At 45.0% G+C, this 19,535-nt stretch overlaps 1 protein-coding gene across 1 annotated transcript in view; it reads left to right on the forward strand.

Moving 5' to 3' along the window:
• acad11 (acyl-CoA dehydrogenase family, member 11) overlaps window positions 1-19,535 on the forward strand; it is a 172,370-nt gene that overhangs the window by 149,857 nt on the left and 2,978 nt on the right. Inside the window, exons 18-19 of the mRNA XM_068001800.1 lie at window positions 11,919-12,035; window positions 14,160-14,269. Of these exons, the coding sequence (XP_067857901.1) occupies window positions 11,919-12,035; window positions 14,160-14,269 (227 nt within the window). The remainder of the gene's footprint in view (window positions 1-11,918; window positions 12,036-14,159; window positions 14,270-19,535) is intronic.

Genomic DNA, 19,535 nt, shown 5'->3' on the forward strand with positions numbered 1-19,535 from the left:
ACTCTTTGTGATGGACATTGAAGTCCCCCACCCAGAGTACATTTTGTGCCCTTGCTACCCTCAGTGCTTCCTCCAAGTGGTGCTCAATATGGAGGAGGACTGATTCATCAGCTGAGGGAGGATGGTAGGCGGTAATCAGCAGGAGGTTTCCTTGCCCATGTTTGACCTGATGCCATGAGATTTCATGGGGTCCAGAGTCAATGTTGAGGACTCCCAGGGCCACTCCCTCCTGACTGTATATCACTGTACCGCCACCTCTGGTGGGTCTGTCCTGCCGGTGGGGCAGGACATACCCAGGGATAGTGATGGAAGAGTCTGGGACGTTGGCTGAAAGGTATGATTCTGTGAGTATGGCTATGTCAGGCTGTTGCTTGACTAGTCTGTGGGACAGCTCTCCCAATTGATACTGTTGCATTACTGGACTATTTCACTATAGTGTTATCTTGCTATTTGTTTCTTTGGGTAAACTATTCATTTACCAAAGTATAGTCTGTGTAAAACAGGTGTCAACTGTGGTCAGTGGTAGCAATCTTACCTCTGAGTAAGAAGATTGTGAGTTCAAGTCCCACTCCAGAGATTTGAACACAAAATCTAGGCTGACACTGCAGTGCCGTACTGAGGGAGTGCTGCACTGCTAGAGGTGCCGCCTTTCGGATGAAAGGCTAAACCGAGGCCCCGTCTGCCCTCAGGTGGACATAAAAGATCCCATGGCACTATTTGGAATAAGAGCAGGGGAGTTCTCCTTGCTGTCCTGGCCAATATTTATCCCTTAACCAACATCACTAAGATAGATTATCTGGTCATTATCTCATCGCTGTTGTTGGACCTTGCTGTGTGCAAATTGGCTGCCGCATTTCCTACATTGCAACAGTGACTACACTTCAAAAGTATTTCATTGGCTGCAAAGCATTAAAAAGGCGCTATATAAATGCAAGTCTTTATTTGAGAAATACATCCCTTTGATGTGACTAAGAACTGAAATGAAATACAAATCTTCTACCTCTGTGCAGTTTTAACCACTTTAATCTGCTTTCTAGCATTGACCATATATAGTGGAAAAAAATCAGAACAGTCCTTACAAACCCCTAGCTACAAACAACATTGTTTTTAATTTTCAACAGATATGGATATAGGGTCAATCAGAAATACCAACCAAGTGGCAGGAAGACTTAAAACATCTTTTTTAAAAGCTATAATCAGACTCAACCTTTTTTAATTTGCAGGAATGTTTAGAAACCATATTTCGCTGAGCTTATGTATCCACACGGGATGTGAAACAGACTGCACTTGGTTGCAGATATAATTTTCCCATCTGCTGCTGGCTGGTTTGCAATTGTTGACCCAGACTATTTTCCGATTGCAGCAGATGAATCACATTTGTTATATTAGTCAAAGCAGATGAATCACTGCAGTTCTTGTGGAGATTTTCTTGAATGGCAGGGCTGGTTTTAAACAGACGGTTCTTTACACGTTTTCTTTCCATGCCTTTTTGACCCTAGAATCTAAGTCTTCCTTAACCCTGTTTAAACTACAGCTGACAATTTGCATCAGTTAGCTGTTTGAAGAACATTTGTTGAAAATTTACATGTATAAATCATGTGGTTACTTATTTCAATTAGATATCAAGGTTGGGGGAAAATTAGAAAAATTCTTCCTGATTTTGGTTCAGACTTGGATAGTCAACTCAGTGCCTGCCATCAAATTTCTACTGATGGCTTCATGAAAATCTCCAAGGAAAGCCGTGTGTCTACTAGGCAAATAATTTAATAGCCCCCCCCAGTACCTAGAATCATAGAATCATAGAAGTTTACAACATGGAAACGGGCCCTTCGGCCCAACATGTCCATGTCGCCCAGTTTATACCACTAAGCTAGTCCCAATTGCCTGCACTTGGCCCATATCCCTCTATACCCATCTTACCCATGTAACTGTCCAAATGCTTTTTAAAAGACAAAATTGTACCCGCCTCCACTACTGCCTCTCCGAGCTGAACTGTGAATCGAGTAGGCTGTCAGTGTAATACTGAGGATTACATAGAGTATTTCATGACAACTGAAGAAAGTGATTTTGCTATGAACTATGACAAGGGGCAAGAGTTTTTAAAAATAACTGCTTCTATTTTGGTACAAAGGAAGAATGTAATGTCATAGCAATGTCATATAAATGGATTGTGATGGAGTTCACCACAGAAATTATACCAGAGAGAATCCTTTCCAGGCACAATTTCAGTTAAAGTAAATGGTATCGGCCACTTCTTTACTCTATGCCTCTTTTTCTTGACCACAACAGCTCTTTCTCCTAAAACTTGCACGAGCCCAACTTTCTACAGTTCAATAGATCATTTTAGATCTTGTATTATGTAATGAGATAGGGTTAATTAGTAATCTCACAGTAAAAGAAGCTTTGGGGAGGAGTGATCATAATATGATAGAATTTCACATTGAGTTTGAAAGTAATGTAATTAAGTCAGAAATTAGAGTCTTAAACTTAAATAAAGCCAATTACATAGGTTTGAGGGGCCAATTATCAAAGGTAGATTGGGAAATTAAATTAAAGCGTTTGACAGTTGAAAGGCAATGATAAACATTTAAAGAAATATTTCAGTATTCTTAACAAGTTTATGTTCCATTGAGAAATAAAAACTCCACGGGAAAAGTGATTCACCCGTGGCTAACTAAAATTAAGGAGGATATTAGATTGAAAGAAGAGGCCCATAATGTTGCCAAGAAGAGTAATAAGCCTGAGGATTGGGAGAGTTTTAGAAACCAACAAAGGACGACCAAAAAATTGATAAAAAGGAAGAAAATAGAATATGAAAGTAAACTAGCAAGAAATATAAAAACAGATTGTAAGAGCTTCTACAAGTATGTAAAAAGGAAGAGAATAGCAAAAGTAAACATTGGTCCCTTAGAGGTTGAGACAGGAGAAATTATAATGAGGAATCAGGAAATGGCAGATGCGTTAAACAAATATTTTGTATCTGTCTTCACAGTAGAAGACAAAAAGCATACCAAAAATAGTGGAGAAACAAGGGGTAAATGAGAGTGAGGAACTTAAAACAATTAATATCACTAGAGAAAAAGTACTGGACAAACTAATGGGACTAAAAGCCGACAAATCCCCTGGTCCTGATGGCCTACATCCTAGGTATTTAATAGAAGTGGCTGCAGAGATAGTTGATGCATTGGTTATGATCTTCCAAATTCTCTAGATTCTGGAACGGTCCCAGTGGACTGGAAGGTAGCAAATGTTACCCCTTAATCTATCAATATCCCTTTGCAACTTTCTGCTCCCATCTACACTATTTACTGTGCCACCTAATTTGGTGTTGTCAGCAAACGTGGATATATGGCTCTCTATTCCTTCATCTAAGTCATTTATAGATATAGTGAAAAGGTGAGGTCCCAGTACAGATCCCTGGGGGACACCACTAGTCACAACCTGCCAATTTAAGTACGTACCCATTATACCTACTCTCTACCTCCTACCTCCTAACCGCCAGGACGACTTGGCTCCAGACCTCATTACGGCCTTGGTCCAAACATGGACAAAAGAGCTGAATTCCAGAGGTGAGGTGAGAGTGACTGCCCTTGACATCAAGGCAGCATTTGACCGAGTGTGGCACCAAGGAGCCCTAGCAAAATTGAAGTCAATGGGAATCAGGGGGAAAACTCTCCAGTGGCTGGAGTCATACCTAGCACAAAGGAAGATAGTAGTGGTTGTTGGAGGCCAATCATCTCAGCCCCAGGACATTGCTGCAGGAGTTCCTCAGGGCAGTGTCCTAGGCCCAACCATCTTCAGCTGCTTCATCAATGACCATCCCTCCATCATAAAGTCAGAAATGGGGATGTTCACTGATGATTGCAGTGTTCAGTTCCATTCGCAACCCCTCAGATAATGAAGCAATCTGTGCCCGCATACAGCAAGACCTGGACAACATCCAGGTGATAAGTGGCAAGTAATATTCGTGCCAGACAAGTGCAAGGCAATGACTATCTCCAACAAGAGAGAATCCAACCACCTCCCCTTACCATCACTGAATCCCCCACCATCAACATCCTGTGGGTCACCATTGACCAGAAACTTAACTGAACCAGCCACATAAATACTGTGGCTACAAGAGCAGGTCAGAGGCTGGGTATTCTGTGGTGAGTGACTCACCTCCTGACTCCCCAAAGCTTTTCCACCATCTACAAGGCACAAGTCAGGAGTGTGTTGGAATACTCTCCACTTACCTGGATGAGTGCAGCTCCAACAACACTCAAGAAGCTCGACACCATCCAGGACAAAGCAGCCCACTTGATTGGCAACCCATCCACCACCTTCACATTCACTCCCTTCACCACCGGTGCACCATGGCTGTAGTGTGTACCATCTACAGGATGCACTGCAGCAACTCGCCAAGGCTTCTTCGACAGCACCTCCCAAACCCGCGACCTCTACCATCTAGAAGGACAAGAGCAGCAGGCACATGGGAACAACACCACCTGCACGTTCCCCTCTAAGTCACACACCATCCCGACTTGGAAATATATCGCCGTTCCTTCATCGTCGCTGGGTCAAAATCCTGGAACTCCCGTCCAAACAGCACTGTGGGAGAACCGTCACCACACGGACTGCAGCGGTTCAAGAAGGCAGCTCACCACCACCAATTAGGGATGGGCAATAAATGCTGGTCTGGCCAGCGATGCCCACATCCCATGAACGAATAAAAAAAAAACCCTAAGCAAGAATTTAGCCCGCATTGACTTTAGCTGTGTATTCCCCTCTTTCATCATACCCACACAAACATCAAGGGGTAGAAATTGGACCTTGTGCCTGTTTTACAGGCGTAAAACAGGTGAAACAAGGCCCAGTTTCAGGGACCAATGTCCTGCGTCCAAAGAATGCCTGAAAGACATCCTACCCGATATTGGGTTGAGCCATTTTTCAGGCATCCCTGGCGGCTGCCTAAAGCAGGTGTGAGGCCCCTTAGATTTGTCGAAATTAGGGGGTGATGGGCGGTCAGTATGTTTTTTTTAAAAATTAAAAATTGTTGCTGTGGAGCCAGGAGGTACAGGAATGCTTCCTCAACTCCACGGTCCTTATGAATCCCCCCCATCCCGCTCCCGGGACTTATCTTTGGGCCGCTACCGGTGAGGCAAACGGCCCAATATTCATTTTCTTAAAATGGGCGAGCTGCCTCTGGAGATGTGACAGGCGCTAGCACCTCGCCCAAACAATATTAATGAGGCCCATGATACCTGAAAAAAAATCGCAATAGACTTGCCAACTTTTGTAACTTTTCTTGCTTGAGGTTAATCACCGAGTAAGCGGAAGGCTGCATTCTTCTCACCCCCTTAAAGGTCCAGTGTTGAGCACAATGTTTAGCGCATGACCAAAGCCAAGTGGTGCACATTTTTCACGACACGTGGCACTCAGGTTCATCGTGAAGCTAATGTGTAAAATAAGGGCCCGGAATTTCCTCGGACCTGTTCCCGCCCCTGCCGCCTCAACTTCATCGGCAAAGTTTCAGCGGCAGAGCGGAAGCAGCTCCATGGAAATTCCAGGTCCAGGTTTTTTGGGGCTGCAATTCCATGGGTTTTCCTCGGGTGTCCGGCCAGAGTTGCAGAGGGAGACTGATGGAAGCCCCACTGAATTTCAGCCCCTTTTTGTGATTTGCCTGGAGCTCATTGCCAACTGACGACAGAAGAAAACAGGGGACCGTGTACTCTTTATTTTCATAAGTAACTTATTAAGGATTTTAAAACAAACCTATCACTTCAAATCACCATTTTATGAATTTTTAAAAAAAAAAATCACCTGCTGAAGGAATATTCAATGGGAATGACAACAACAACAACTTGCATTTATATAATGCCAACCCTGCCCCAGCTATCTTACTTTACTTTTATCAGATGGGCCTCTATGTTGTGAGCTTTTTGTGAATGCTGCTACCAATATTGCAACACTCTCACAATTTGGCAGGGGTGTTTTCTGTCACGCCTGTTGTTTTCTCTTGTGTTTTTCTTTCATAGAACCCATCTGAGTTGAATTGAACTGCCAAAGAATTGCTGTTGGAGCAGAAGTTGATATCTTTGCGCAGTATTGTTTCGTTTTCTTGGAATTCGGCCTTCTTTCACCTCCAAGCCTGTCAGATGAAAGCATTTGTGAAACATTCGCTGGCAATGTTGCAACGGGGGAGAAAGCAACATTTCCAAGAGGAATGTGCAGCATTTGATCTTTGCCGTTGGGTGTTTCGGAGTGTAAAATTAACGGGCGAAACCCGAGCCGAAGCTTTTGAATGAACGCCCTCTGGTAGATGGGTTTGGTCAAGCACTTGTCTTTCACGTGACCATGGATTGGGTTGCTGGGTGGGCAGGAGGTTAAAATGGCCCGGGAGACTCACCCACCGACCTTCCACTGCATTCCCGCAGTCTTCAATTTGAACCTACTCTTCTGAGCAGGCAGAATAGGACGCCCACCGGAAACCACCAAGGTTTTTCTTTCAATGTGCCGATCGGGGCCTGACTGCTCTGTCTCTGAGGAACTTGTAACTTATCTGCCATGAAAGTGGTGCGTCTCCTGCGGGACAGTACTTCTGTAGGTCACAGAGACCCATCCTGACCCGGGTCATGTTTCTGGCCTCGGGATAATTTGTCTGTGGGAGGCAGGCTCTCCAGGCTCTGCTAAGGACTCATGCCAGACTGGGGGCAAAAACTCAAGCTGCTTGCAGAAACAGTTCTGTTTTGTGGCCTAATATTTTCTCCTGCTTTTTTTTAATTCGTTCATGGGATGTGGGCGTCGCTGGCGAGGACGGCATTTATTGCCCATCCCTAATTGCCCTTGAGAAGATGGTGGTGAGCCGCCTTCTTGAACTGCTGCAGTCCGTGTGGTGAAGGTTCTCCCACAGTGCTGTTAGGAAGGGAGTTCCAGGATTTTGATCCAGCGACGATGAAGGAACGGCGATATATTTCCAAGTCGGGATGGTGTGTGACTTGGAGGGGAACGTGCAGGTGGTGTTGTTCCCATTTGCCTGCTGCTCTTGTCCTTCTAGGTGGTAGAGGTCGCGGGTTTGGGAGGTGCTGTCGAAGAAGCCTTGGCGAGTTGCTGCAGTGCATCCTGTGGATGGTACACACTGCAGCCACGGTGTGCCGGGGGTGGAGGGAGTGAATGTTTAGGGTGGTGGATGGGGTGCCAATCAAGCGGGCTGCTTTGTCCTGGATGGTGTCGAGCTTCTTGAGTGTTGTTGGAGCTGCACTCATCCAAGCAAGTGGAGAGTCCATCACACTCCTGACTTGTGCCTTGTAGATGGTGGAAAGGCTTTGGGGAGTCAGGAGGTGAGTCACTCGCCGCAGAATACCCAGCCTCTGACCTGCTCTTGTAGCCACAGTAGCCACAAAGGGGCCTTTGCACAGTAACACTCTGCGAGCGCTTTCACAGGTCCTTCTTCCAAAGAACCCCCTCCCTCTGGACACTCTCTGCCAACTGCAGAATGCTGGACACCGGAGCCTATTAGGTGGCCTCTGTGTCCAGTCTTCAATCAGGATAAATACCAAGATGTGTGCATGTAATGACACTGGGCCTGCTGTTTGGAAAGTTTATCGGGAGGCGGAGAGAGTCTGGATGAATCAGAAACATCCTCGCGCTTTCATTTTTTAAAAACTGGAATTGTACCTTTGCCAGCCTAGAAAACCAGCAAAAACTGACCAACAGCTGGAAAAAAACTGCAACAGCCCCTATAAAACTGACAAGTCAAGAATGGCCTTGACATGTGAAAACAAGCAGACACACATGTTTTGTAGCTTACACTGTATATATAAGCATTCCTTCACTTGTATTGGATGATAGATAGATACAAGAACGTCTGAATGGGAAATCCAAATGTTGAAGAGAAAAAATTGGTGGTGTATTTCTGAGGGGGAGGGGTCCAAGTCCCAGAAATCTTTGAATTTTTACATTAAAGGTTATGCATTGTGGTTCATTTTAAGCACTTTTATACTTTACAATTAGTATATTTTCAATTTAAAAAGGAAAAATAAATTCATATCTGGACTTGCAACAGAATCACTTACCTAAAAGTTACCTCAACAATTCTCCTACCGCATCTAACGGACTCCCACTCCAGATCACAAGGGCACCCAGTTCATCGAAACACTGGACCCCAGCCAGCTCCTCACCCTTTCAGAGACACTGGTGCTGACTTTAACTTTCGTTGCACAAAGTATAGTCAGCGGGCAGAGCCATCCACTCCTCCTGATTTCCATTTCCCATCTCCCCTCCCCATCCATTTCCCCCTTGCCATCCATTCTCTTCTCCTTTGTCCTCCCCATGCATTCTTCCCTTGCCTTTATATTTTCCTCCCCTTGCCATCCTCTTTCATTCATTCCCTATTGCCTTCTCCCTGCATTTTTGTCTCCCCATTGCTCTCCCCTTACATTCACTCTTCTTCCTTGCCATTCATTTTACCCCTGCCTGCTCTTACCAAGTCAGATAGCTAATGCACCGGATACACCCTCCCCCTTCTCCGCACATTCTCAACGCTAACGGCCCCAGTTGCTGCACCTTGCACATTAGAGATGGGCACTCCAGTTCTCATGAGAGTTCCCCGCTCTGTTAAACAGGGGAAGCAATGTGGGCTATTAGCTCTGGGAGTGCACAAAGAAGAGGAGCGGGCCTGTGTCGTGCATTAGCCATAGGGCTCGAGAGGAGGGGGACAGGGGTGCAGAGAGGGGGAGGACGGTTGTGCTAATTTGTATCAGCAGATGCTGACATGCTGACTGGGCTTCCAAAATGATGACTTGTCAGTGTAAAGCACTGACAGTGGTATGTATGAAATGGTCTTGTTAATGTTGGAAATGGTGATTACTACCACCGTGAAAGGGAGGAAGAGGTGTTTCAGCTTTAACTACAAAGTGCGTGCCAGGTGAAGCTATCACTATGGAAACATGTTTCCTGACGTGCAGAGGACACAATAACAGCTGTTCCAAGAATGTGGTATAATGATAAGGGTTACTCTTCCTGTCTATTTTTGCTATATAATGGGTAAATTGGGTACAGATGGAAGCTCAGCTGTGGTTGATTAACATTTTCCACCCATATGGGTGATGAGCCATTACTGTGCGCGTGGGCGATGCATGCAAATTGGCATCACCTGCCGGAGGCCGGTTAAACCCATTGTGAAATAAAGCAGCAGCTTTACAAGCCAGTAGGAAATCCCAGTTTGAGTTTTACTCGACCGGCCCTTATTCCTCAGACGAGTTCAGTCCAGTCTTTGGTGTATCAATCCAGGGAGCTGAAGGGTCAAGCCAACAACTTGAGAGGATTCTTGTGTAAAAATCAATAACCAGAGTTAATAATGATTTTATTTCCCACTCCCCTCCTGCCCTGAAGGCACAGACTCGTTTGTGGATATGATACAGATAGACTGTGACTACGTGTGGGGTGGAGGATTGTGAGGGAGCCACTGGATGCTGCAGCCCTCAAAATGTTTTTTGTTCCAAGAGGTAGTCACCTCCTATTAAGCCTCAATAATAATTGCATCGTATTGGTGGCCTTTGCAAAGGGTGTGGGGGGGCGGGGGGAGGGGGAGGGAAGACGAGATGGACGAGGCCAAAACGAAGGAAAAAACAATGGGGAGTCATGAAATGGAATCTGTGGGCAAGTGGCAGAGTGGCACAGCACTCTAACCTCCTGTTTGATATCTGGTGAAATGGACATGTTGCTGAATGAAGTGGGCACAAGGTGAGCTGGCCTGCTTCTCAAGAGGATGGCAGTGCATCACACCGGACAGGCGGTAGCAGCCTACAGTACGTGGGAACAGACGCAGGAGATGACTACATTTTAAGAAATCTGGCAAGGCAAGAATAACCAATGGTGCCATGGACCAGTAAATGTCCCAAGATTGCATGTCAAAAATGTTGCTTGTCAGCCTGTTGTATATTTGCTGCTTGTCCATGCCAAGCCCTTATGGAACCATTCAGTTATGTCATTGCATCTCATGCAAACCCATACTGCACAAAGTCAAGATGCAATGTGCAATTGAAAGCCTTGCCAAACTTGTAGCTTCCCTGCCTTTATACTTCAAAGTATTGAACCACAATCTGGCTGCATGATACATGATCACTTAATGAAAAACAGATTGGCCTGCAGGTTAGGTACACATCACTGGTGCGTCTACTCCTTCGATTTAGAGCATCTCAAGACTACTTTTTTGTAGGAGAAGGTCACCCTGGGCGTTCTGGCACATCAAAGCATAAAGACTGTCTTCAGCTCAGGCCTTGTACCAATTTGTTCTTATCTCTTGTTTCCCCTTCTCACTCACTACCACACAAGCATGCACAGAGCTTTACAAATACAACGCACGGTATCTTGCAATGGGAGGTTTGCACCTCCCAAACCTGCAACCTCCACCACCTAGAAGGTCAAGGGCAGCAGGTGCATGGGAACTCCATCACCTCCAAGTTCACCTCCAAGTCACACACCATCCCGACTTGGATATATATTGCCATTCCTTCATGGTCGCTGGGTCAGAATCCTGGAACTCCCTACCTAACAGCACTGTGGGAGAACCTACACCACAAGGACTGCAGTGTTCAAGAAGGTGGCTCACCACCACCTTCTCAAGGGCAATTGTGGATGGGCAATAAAAGTGGGCCTTGCCAGTGAAACCCCTATCCTGAGAGTTAATTTAAAAAATAATCCCTGGCCACTGACTGAGGCTAAGCCAGACTGTTCGCAACCTCAGCATCTACTTCCACCTCCGTAACATCGCCCGTCTCAGCCCCTGCCTCAGCCCATCAGCTGCTGAAATCCTGATCCAAGCCTTTGTTACCTCCAGACTGGACTATTCCAGTGCGCTCTTGGCTAGCCTCCCACCCTCCATAAACTTCAGCTCATCCAAAACTCTGCTACCTGTATCCTAACTCGCACCAAGTCCCGTTCACCCATCACCCCTGTGCTCGCTGACCTACATTGGCTCCCGATCTGGCAATGCCTCGATTTTAAAATTCTCATCCTTGTTTTCAAGTTTCTCCAAGGCCTCGCCCCCCCCCTCCCATATCTCCGTAACCACCTCTAGCCCTACAACCCTCCGAGATCTCTGCGTTCCTCCAATTCTTGCCTCTTCTGCATCCCCGATTTCCATTGCCCCACCCGGGGGCAGCCGTAACTTCAGCTGCCTAGGCCATAAGCTCTAGAATTTCCTCCCTAAACCTCTCCACCTCTCTCTCCTCCTTTAAGACTCTCCTTAAAATCTACCATTTTGACCAAGCTTTTGGTCACCTGTCCTAATATCTCTTTTATCTGGCTTGGTGTTAAATTTTACTTGATTATGCTCCTATGAAGCACATTGGGATGTTTTTACTACATTAAAGGCGCTATATAAATGCAAGTTGTTGTTCACTGTTTTGCCATGACTTGTGACAAAGTTGACATGTTTAAAGAAATAAATGTCTGTACTTGTGACCTCATAAGCATCAAGACAAGTAAATTCTTTCCACAATTCTTAGATTGCACATGTTGTATTGAGGTAATGTTTTATAATTTTGGGTAACCTTTTACTCAGATATGTTATAGGACTCAGAAACCATTGCAGACACTACAGTTATTGGTAATACAGAGCATCCAGCACTTTACTCATTAGCTTCCACGTACCTTAATGTCAGCCCCTGAAAGTCATCAGGAGGCCTCTCAAGTTGGTACCACATGAAATACCCATACTGCATCACATCAAGGCACTCTACCCTCACCCCCCAATCTGCCACTGGTTGCTTACGTTTATTGTACTGACTCCATTTTTAGATTGAGAAGTTGAGATTTCTGACTTTAGAAGAAGTTTCATCTGTTTTGTTGGCATTATGCTGGGTCTGTATATGCAGCAATTGAATATAATGGACTGCTTTTGTTACTAAGGATTTTTCACCTTCCTATGCCTACAGGAAGTAATTGCACATTGGATAGCTGAGTGTCGCATTGCCATCGAACAAGCCCGACTTCTTACACTTAAAGCTGCCAAATCAGTTGATACCTTGGGAACTGCAGCGGCCAGAAAAGAGGTAAAACAAAATGTTGTTATTAATTCTGGTTATCTTTGCATCCCCTTTTTTATTTTACGAACATATGAAAATGATGGGTAGGACAAGACCAGCCGGTCCACCAAACTTGCCCCACACTTATGATGCCTGGACCATCATGACTAAACACTTCCTACCCCCAGCAGCCATGTAATTTCCTGGGAGAGGAAAAAAGCAAAAAAAAAGCCCAGGGCCAATAAGGGGAAAAAATCTGGAAAATTCCTCTCCGACCCCCTCGAGCAGTCCAAGAGATCACATTGACCATGCTTACAGTAATTGTTAATCTGCGTACCTTTTATATGGTACGATCTTTGCCATAGTCAGGAACCAGTCAAGCTCCCTCTTGAAGGCATGCAGAGAATCAGCACTCACCACTTCAGCCGGCTACACATTCCAGAGGCTCACTACTCTCTGGGGAAAGAAGAACTGCCTAACATCTAGCGTATTCCTACTTTCGCATGGTTTAGATGCATGTCCCCTGGTCCTCCCCAATCTGTCAAACTGAAATAACCTGTCAATAGGCAAGCAATCCAGCCCTTTCATTATTTCATACACGTCTATCAGTCTACGCTGCTCTAAAGTAAATAGACCCAACTCTTTAAGATTAGCTGAGCAACTAAGGTTCTTTAAACTAGGAATCATTCTTGTAGCTTCATTCCCCTGTTATGACTATCACTATTCTGTAGATCATACCCTGGATAAAGATCCTCTGTAACCAGTCACTAGGATGCACATAAGCAGCAGCTCCCTCTGAGGAACCTTCCAGCCTCTGCTCAGCAAATCCCTTTGCCAATTTAGAGATTAGAAATTCACCATGCAGGAAGTACAGTGGATCTGCCTACCTTCTCTCTAGAAGGGAAACATTCCTCTGTGGCTTAGAGCCAGTGCACCCACTGAGTATGCATTAATGTGGATTATCATTAATGGCGCAATTGCTAATTTGGTCCATGCTCCTTAAATTGCTCCCGGGAGTTAACACTAGTGCACACACCTGACACTAGCAGGCTTTTTTTTGATTATTAAGAAGCAGTTAATGAGGAACATGCAAATCTTCTCATGCTTACCTTCAAGCAAATATGGAGCTAATGACGATTGCATTAAACGTGACATTAAGTCAAGAGGAATTTGCGGAGCTCCAGTATGGAGTGGAACAGAATCCATAGTAAGGAGTGATTCAGCTGTTTCAATTCGCACACATCAATAAGTCTCATTTTCCTGGACATGTTGGAGGAAGAGGAAGGGCAGCAAAGGACAGCCAGGGAGGTGAAAGACCACAGGTGGGTGACCACCAAGATACACTACTACCCAGGGCACCGTGCCTACACAGGCAGCAGAGCTATGCCAACCTCACCCAGGAGCAGTTCCTTACCTAGGAGTAGTTCCTTTCCAAGGAAGCCATTGACGAATTATGCCACCCCCTGGAAACAGGCCTGCAGCCAGAGAGTGTCATCAGCACATTGCTGTTAGCAGTAAAATTGACAACAAAGCTCAATGTTGTTGCCACAGGTTCTTTCCAGGCAATTGTCAAATTGGCTACTTATTCGTGTGTTAGTTTTAGCACACCCACGCTTCTCAGAAAGCACACAGAGTAAGGCTGGGCATTCCTGCATATGCTTGAAAAAATAGGTGAAACGTGTAACTCTTATTTCACTTACTTGGGGTAGATTTTGACTTAGTGCGATAATGTAAAACGGGTGATAGCGAATCAGGAGCCCGTGTTACACTATCTCCCAATTTTTATTTCTATTGAAGTCAATGGAAATAAAAATCGGGAGAGCTGTAAAACGGGCTGCCAATTCACTATCACCCATTTTACACTATTGCACAAAGTCAAAATCAACCCCATTGTGTGTACATTAATAATAATTTAACCCCTGCTCTTTTCAACCTTGGTAGTGTGTCATACAGCACCAGATAGTTGGCCATTCACAGGGGTTTCTCAGTTCAAACAAAAAAATGGCGGAACCGATTAGTACATTAACGGGCAGCTCTATTTAACCGTGTAACTGGCTGAGCTAGGACCTGAAATGCAGCTGGCGAAGTGCTGATGAACTTGTTGGTGACAGTGTGCATATTGGTTTGACTTTGCTGTTGTTATCTCCTCAGATTGCCATGATCAAGGTAGTGGCTCCACGGATGGCCTGTAAAGTGGTGGACTGCGCCATTCAGGCTCACGGAGGAGGGGGAGTCTCTCAGGATTTCCCTCTAGCTCACATGTGAGTATTAAAGAGCACATTAGAGCAATTATTTTAATTATCTTGTGCTGAAGTTCAATTACTGGATGGTATTTGACACATGCAAAAAACGCCACAGATTAAGCTGATTTTGCTGTCATGATGTTGTAAGATCCAGTCATAGATTGGTGATCATTATGTAATACCTACCAAAAAAAAACCTTTACCTCCATACACACAGCTGGAATATGTTCCACTCTCCTCTTCCATGGAAACGGGGCTAAAGATGAATAAAACTTCAAACAGCACAGATGTGAGGTCAAGGGCTCTAAATGCTGTGTATCTTCCCCCCTCGCCCCACACACACACAGACATTTTTTTAATCAGGATCATATTTTTACTGGAATGATTTTGCCTCAGGCAAGATTTCCCTGAAACCCCGCCCCATCCTCCTCTGCTCAAAAAGTTTCTTTATTTTTGCATTCCATCTATATGCCCCCATGAGATGTGATTTCCCAACAGTGCAGAAGAAAGAGTTTATTTTCTGTTCACCACCCACATTCCCACACACAATACACCCTCCCTGTTGTGGCACCAACATCTTTTGAATACCATGAAACGCTGAACCACCAGCAGAATCTCCCTGTTTATTTTGTCTCCCACGCTTGCTGGACGTTCTGTTTTCTGATGTGTTGCTCCTGCGCACTGTAGAGATCACTTTGCCGAGACCTCACACCTCTGCTGTCGGCTGTGGGTCCTTGTCTGAAAATTGGGCTCACGCCTTTGTACCTCCCTCCATCTTGCCCAGAAAGTGCACACTGCACAGGTGGATTGGCCCGCTGTGTGCTTCTTATATTAGGTTGTTTAGCCTTTTCAGCAGCATTTTTGCCAGTTTATTTTACTTGATTTTACCTGATAGCTTTGCACGGTAACAAACAGTGTAGAATCATTGGTCTGAAAGTATACCCTCAAGCTTGCTGGACTCTGGACTCTTAGCCTACTGCTCAACATAGGAACAGGAGTAGAAAATTCAGACCCTCGAACCTGTTCCGCCATTCAATTAGGTCATGGCTGATCTGTATCTTAACTCTATACCCGCCTTGGTTCCGTAACCCTTAATTTCTAATAACAAAAATCTACCAATCTAAGTTTTTAAATTTTTAATTGACCTATCCTCAACATCTTTCGGGAAAAGAGAGTTCCAAATTTCCGCTACTGTTTGTGCAAATAAGTGCACATCACTCCTATATGACTTAGCTTTAATTTTAAGGTTATGCCCCCTTAAAGCTGGGCTCCCCCACCAGAGGAAATAGTTTCTCTCTATTTACCCTGTCAAACCTTTTAATCATCTTAAACACCTCAATTAGATCACCCCTTAATCTTCGTTATTCAAGGGAATACAAGCCTAGCCTATGCAACCTGACCTCATAATTTAACCCTTTTAGCCCCAGTATCATTCTGATGAATTTGCGCTGCAGCCCTTCCAACGCCAGTATGTCCCTCGTGAGGTAGGAAACAGTGTGTGGGTAATTTTGACTTTGAGCGATAGTGTAAAACGGGCGATATCGGATCAGCCGCCCGTTATATATCTTACCTGATTTTCATTCCCATTGACTGATATTGCCCATTTTACACTATTGCCCAAAGTCCAAATTACCCCCATGAGTTCACCCTTATTTTAACATGGGGAAGGGAAGGGGGTTGGTGTGTTCTGCATTATTTTTAAACCAACTCAGGAGGTGTCCAAAGGAACTAAGGTCAGTACTCTGTCCCATTCACTCCATTAGTGATATACCTGTAATGTACCTATTTGCTCACAAAATGTCCGGTTTGACATTGTCATTGTGGAAACGACATTGCGACTGGAAATGCAAGAAACAGGGATTTAACAAAGGATGGCGGCTTACCCAAAGTCTCACCGGGTAAATGCACTGCACGGTGTGGTACTGAGTTACACAGACCAGGAATGTGGCGCTTTAGTTAGCCTCAACGTCTCTAGGCTGGGGGTGGGGGGAAATCGACCAAAGTTCCTGCTTCTGATTAGTATCCAGTGACACCAGCTGGAAAGTGCTCATGTGTGGATCTCAAGTAAGAACAAGATCGGGCTTAGTTGTGATGCTCCCTGTTGTTGAATTGCTTGCTGAGAGTCACTGTCTACTCTCAGACGTGAAGAATGACCACTTGGGTAAGAGATCAGAGAACCTGCGAATCCCGTGGATTGAATTCCTACATAAGTCAGCACGTCCAAGATAGGAGGGAAAAATGGGGAAAAGGTGATGGGGTGGCATACAAGTACTTTCTATTGACGTCTTAGGAGTTTCTGTTGGAACTGTACTTCTGGAGGGAACGTTTGGAAGCAACAAATTGATTTAATAATAAAAAGCAAAATATGAAGCAACAGAAAATGCTGGAAATGCACAACAGCTCAGCCAGCTTCAGTGGCGAGAAAGGACTGAGTGATACTTTGGGAAGAGCCCTTCTTCAAAACAGAAAAATGAAAGATAAGGAAACATTCTAATGGAAAAGAAAGGGAAGAGGGAGGGGAAAAACAAAAAGTTAATCCAAGCTCAAAGATTACATATCAATTGAATGGCCTATAACCAACTTAAAAAGAAAAGCATGAGATTGTTAGCTGATCTATCCTTCACCACCGGGCCATCCAGCTTATAACAATCAGGGCTGTGACTTTACTGTCTTTCCAACGATGGAATGTTCTATCATTTAGCCTTGGCCTGGCCACGGCTGGGAAGTCACCTCTGGAAGCTTGACAGGCATGAATGAATGTCGATCTGTGACACATAGGACAAACAGTATGCTACCCTTTACAATGTATGCTCTTGACTAGAAAGAAACAACAACCAATTCCAAGAGCTAGCTTACTTGTAGCAGGCGCGTACAAGATATAGATAGTAATATATAAATACCTTAGATAGGTATCAATGTCCAAACAATTAGAATAAACTTCTGAAAAATGAAGTGCTTGCTCTTTGCTAATCCTTTATTGGAAGAAAACCAGGATCATTTTGCTCTCCTTTCCATTGGTAGTTCTTCTGTGGAATAGGGTGAAAGACAGCTTGTCAAATTCCCTCTGATTCTGAGAACTTAAGATTAAAATGGCCACGTACCTCCACCCCTGTGGCTCAGCGAGTTTACCCATTGAGTAACTGAGCAATACAGACCAGGTTTGAGCTCCAGTCTGTGCTGATCTCAGCTTCCCTGCATTAGAGAGGAAAATTGGCCAGGATTCCCTCTCCAGTCACCCCTGCCGGAAGAGTACCTTCATGGACATCAAATGAGGACAGGATCGGGCTGGGGTGTAATAATCTCACCAACAGTCACTGCCAAGGCTCACATCTGACTAATAGCCTGCTGGAGGTGCAACCATACCCCACAAAGGAGCTAACATCTTCGGGGTGAGGGGAAGCAGAGACAAATAGGTATGCAAGGTAAAAACCATACAGGTCGCAATAATTAAAGTAGTGCTCCAACGCATCATGCAGCAAGCTCTGAATCTCAGTTGTTCCACTGGGAGAGGGGGCGATGAGTCATTGTCATTCCTTTCCTCAGAGAGAGAAGAGGGATATTGGGGCTCAGTCAACCCAGTCCCCTGCCGTATACTGTACTTTCTAATAGCTGACTCAATAGTGACGCCGTTTTCTCCCCCTTTATGTTCCTCCAGGATTTCTGGGGCTTCCCGGGGAGGAGAGGGGAGGGGGAATGGGAACGGACTACATGGGCCTACTGTAGGCATAAGCTAAGGATAGGCATTCAAATGAGTTTGAGGAGGGGCATTCCTGGCCCTCCCACCTCATTGTTCTCTTCATTCTCCAGTGGGGTTGAAGGATACCCAGAAAAAAAAGGGTCTTAGGCCCTGAGTGCTCAGCCCCTCTCCAACCGATAGATCAGCGAAGGGCAAGCATACAAGTCCCAAAAGTAAATCTCCCTTTTTAACAGAACATCAGAGGAGAAGGCCTCGCCGCTGATCACCCCAACCAGAGCGACCTGCTGCTGTTGCAGGACTTTCCTTCCCCCACATCCAGGCACGAGGCTCCGTCAGCTGATGGCCCTAGTCCGGGAGAGCGTCTGGGCCATTTAGTTGACCTGAACCAGAAATACAGACGGGTTCAGATTATTGTCAATTTATGCCTGATTACGCTCCTGTGAAGCGCCTTGGGACATTTTACTATGTTAAAGGCGCTATATGAATAGTTGTTGTTGTTATTGCAGGTGGGGTGCACTTTGGACCCGCTGTACCTGCCACCTCCCCAAATGCAGGGACCACAGGAAAATCATACTTCTATTTCCTTAGAGCCAGACCTTTCAGGAGCGAGATTAGAAAACATTTCTACACACAAAGGGTGGTAGAAGTTTGGAACTCTCTTCCGCAAACGGCAATTGATACAAGCTCAATTGCTAAATTTAAATCTGAGATAGATAGCTTTTTGGCAATCAAAGGTATTAAGGGATATGTGCCAAAGGCAGGTATATGGAGTTAGATCACAGATCAGCCATGATCTTATCAAATGGCGGAGCAGGCACGAGGGGCTGAATGGCCTACTCCTGTTCCTATGTTCCTATAGTTTCCTATGGTTGTGAATGACAGTCTCTTAGAATGATAGTCTCTTAATCTCCTCTGACATGGTAGTGTGCCTTAGAGATGACGCATTTGTAGCCGAGTGAGGGCAGGTGTAAGTGAAAATGCTCTTCCTTTTCATGCCCCCTCAGATCCTCCTTCTCCAGAAGCAGCAAATAACATGGTACCCACCAGATGCCCATGGCCTACTGCTTTAAATGGCACTGGGCAAACACCCTCAGAAGGCAGACATGGTCCCAACAGCAAAATACGGACGCCCGAAACTGAAAAATGGAAAACTTCCCTTTAACACTGAAATCTGCAATGTGGCTGAAGGGGCCTTACAGCAAGTGCCCCATCTGTTTCATATGGGCAGTGAAAGCCAACAGAGCTTTTCTGATGTTAGGACCAAGTTATGGGGAGGTGTTCATTTAAATAATTTTGGCATACCTAATGAGAGGAGCGCACACCATGTTTACCTGGCGCATGTCCACCACATTATAGCAGGCTCTGCACTTAGGGCAAACAGCGGATCCATTGACACTGTCAATGCACAGCATCGCATGATTGGTCCCACTATATATAAAGATAAATAATATAAAATAGTTACTACAGTTACCATGCTATTAACATTTTTTGATCTCAGGCTCTCACACAAGACTTGGGCCTTTTTTTAATTGCTTAGAGTTGATCCAGAAAGTGACAATTAATCATGCTTTTAAAAAAAAATTTTAC

This window comes from Heptranchias perlo, chromosome 2, assembly GCF_035084215.1.
Source record: "Heptranchias perlo isolate sHepPer1 chromosome 2, sHepPer1.hap1, whole genome shotgun sequence".
NCBI lineage: Eukaryota > Metazoa > Chordata > Chondrichthyes > Hexanchiformes > Hexanchidae > Heptranchias > Heptranchias perlo.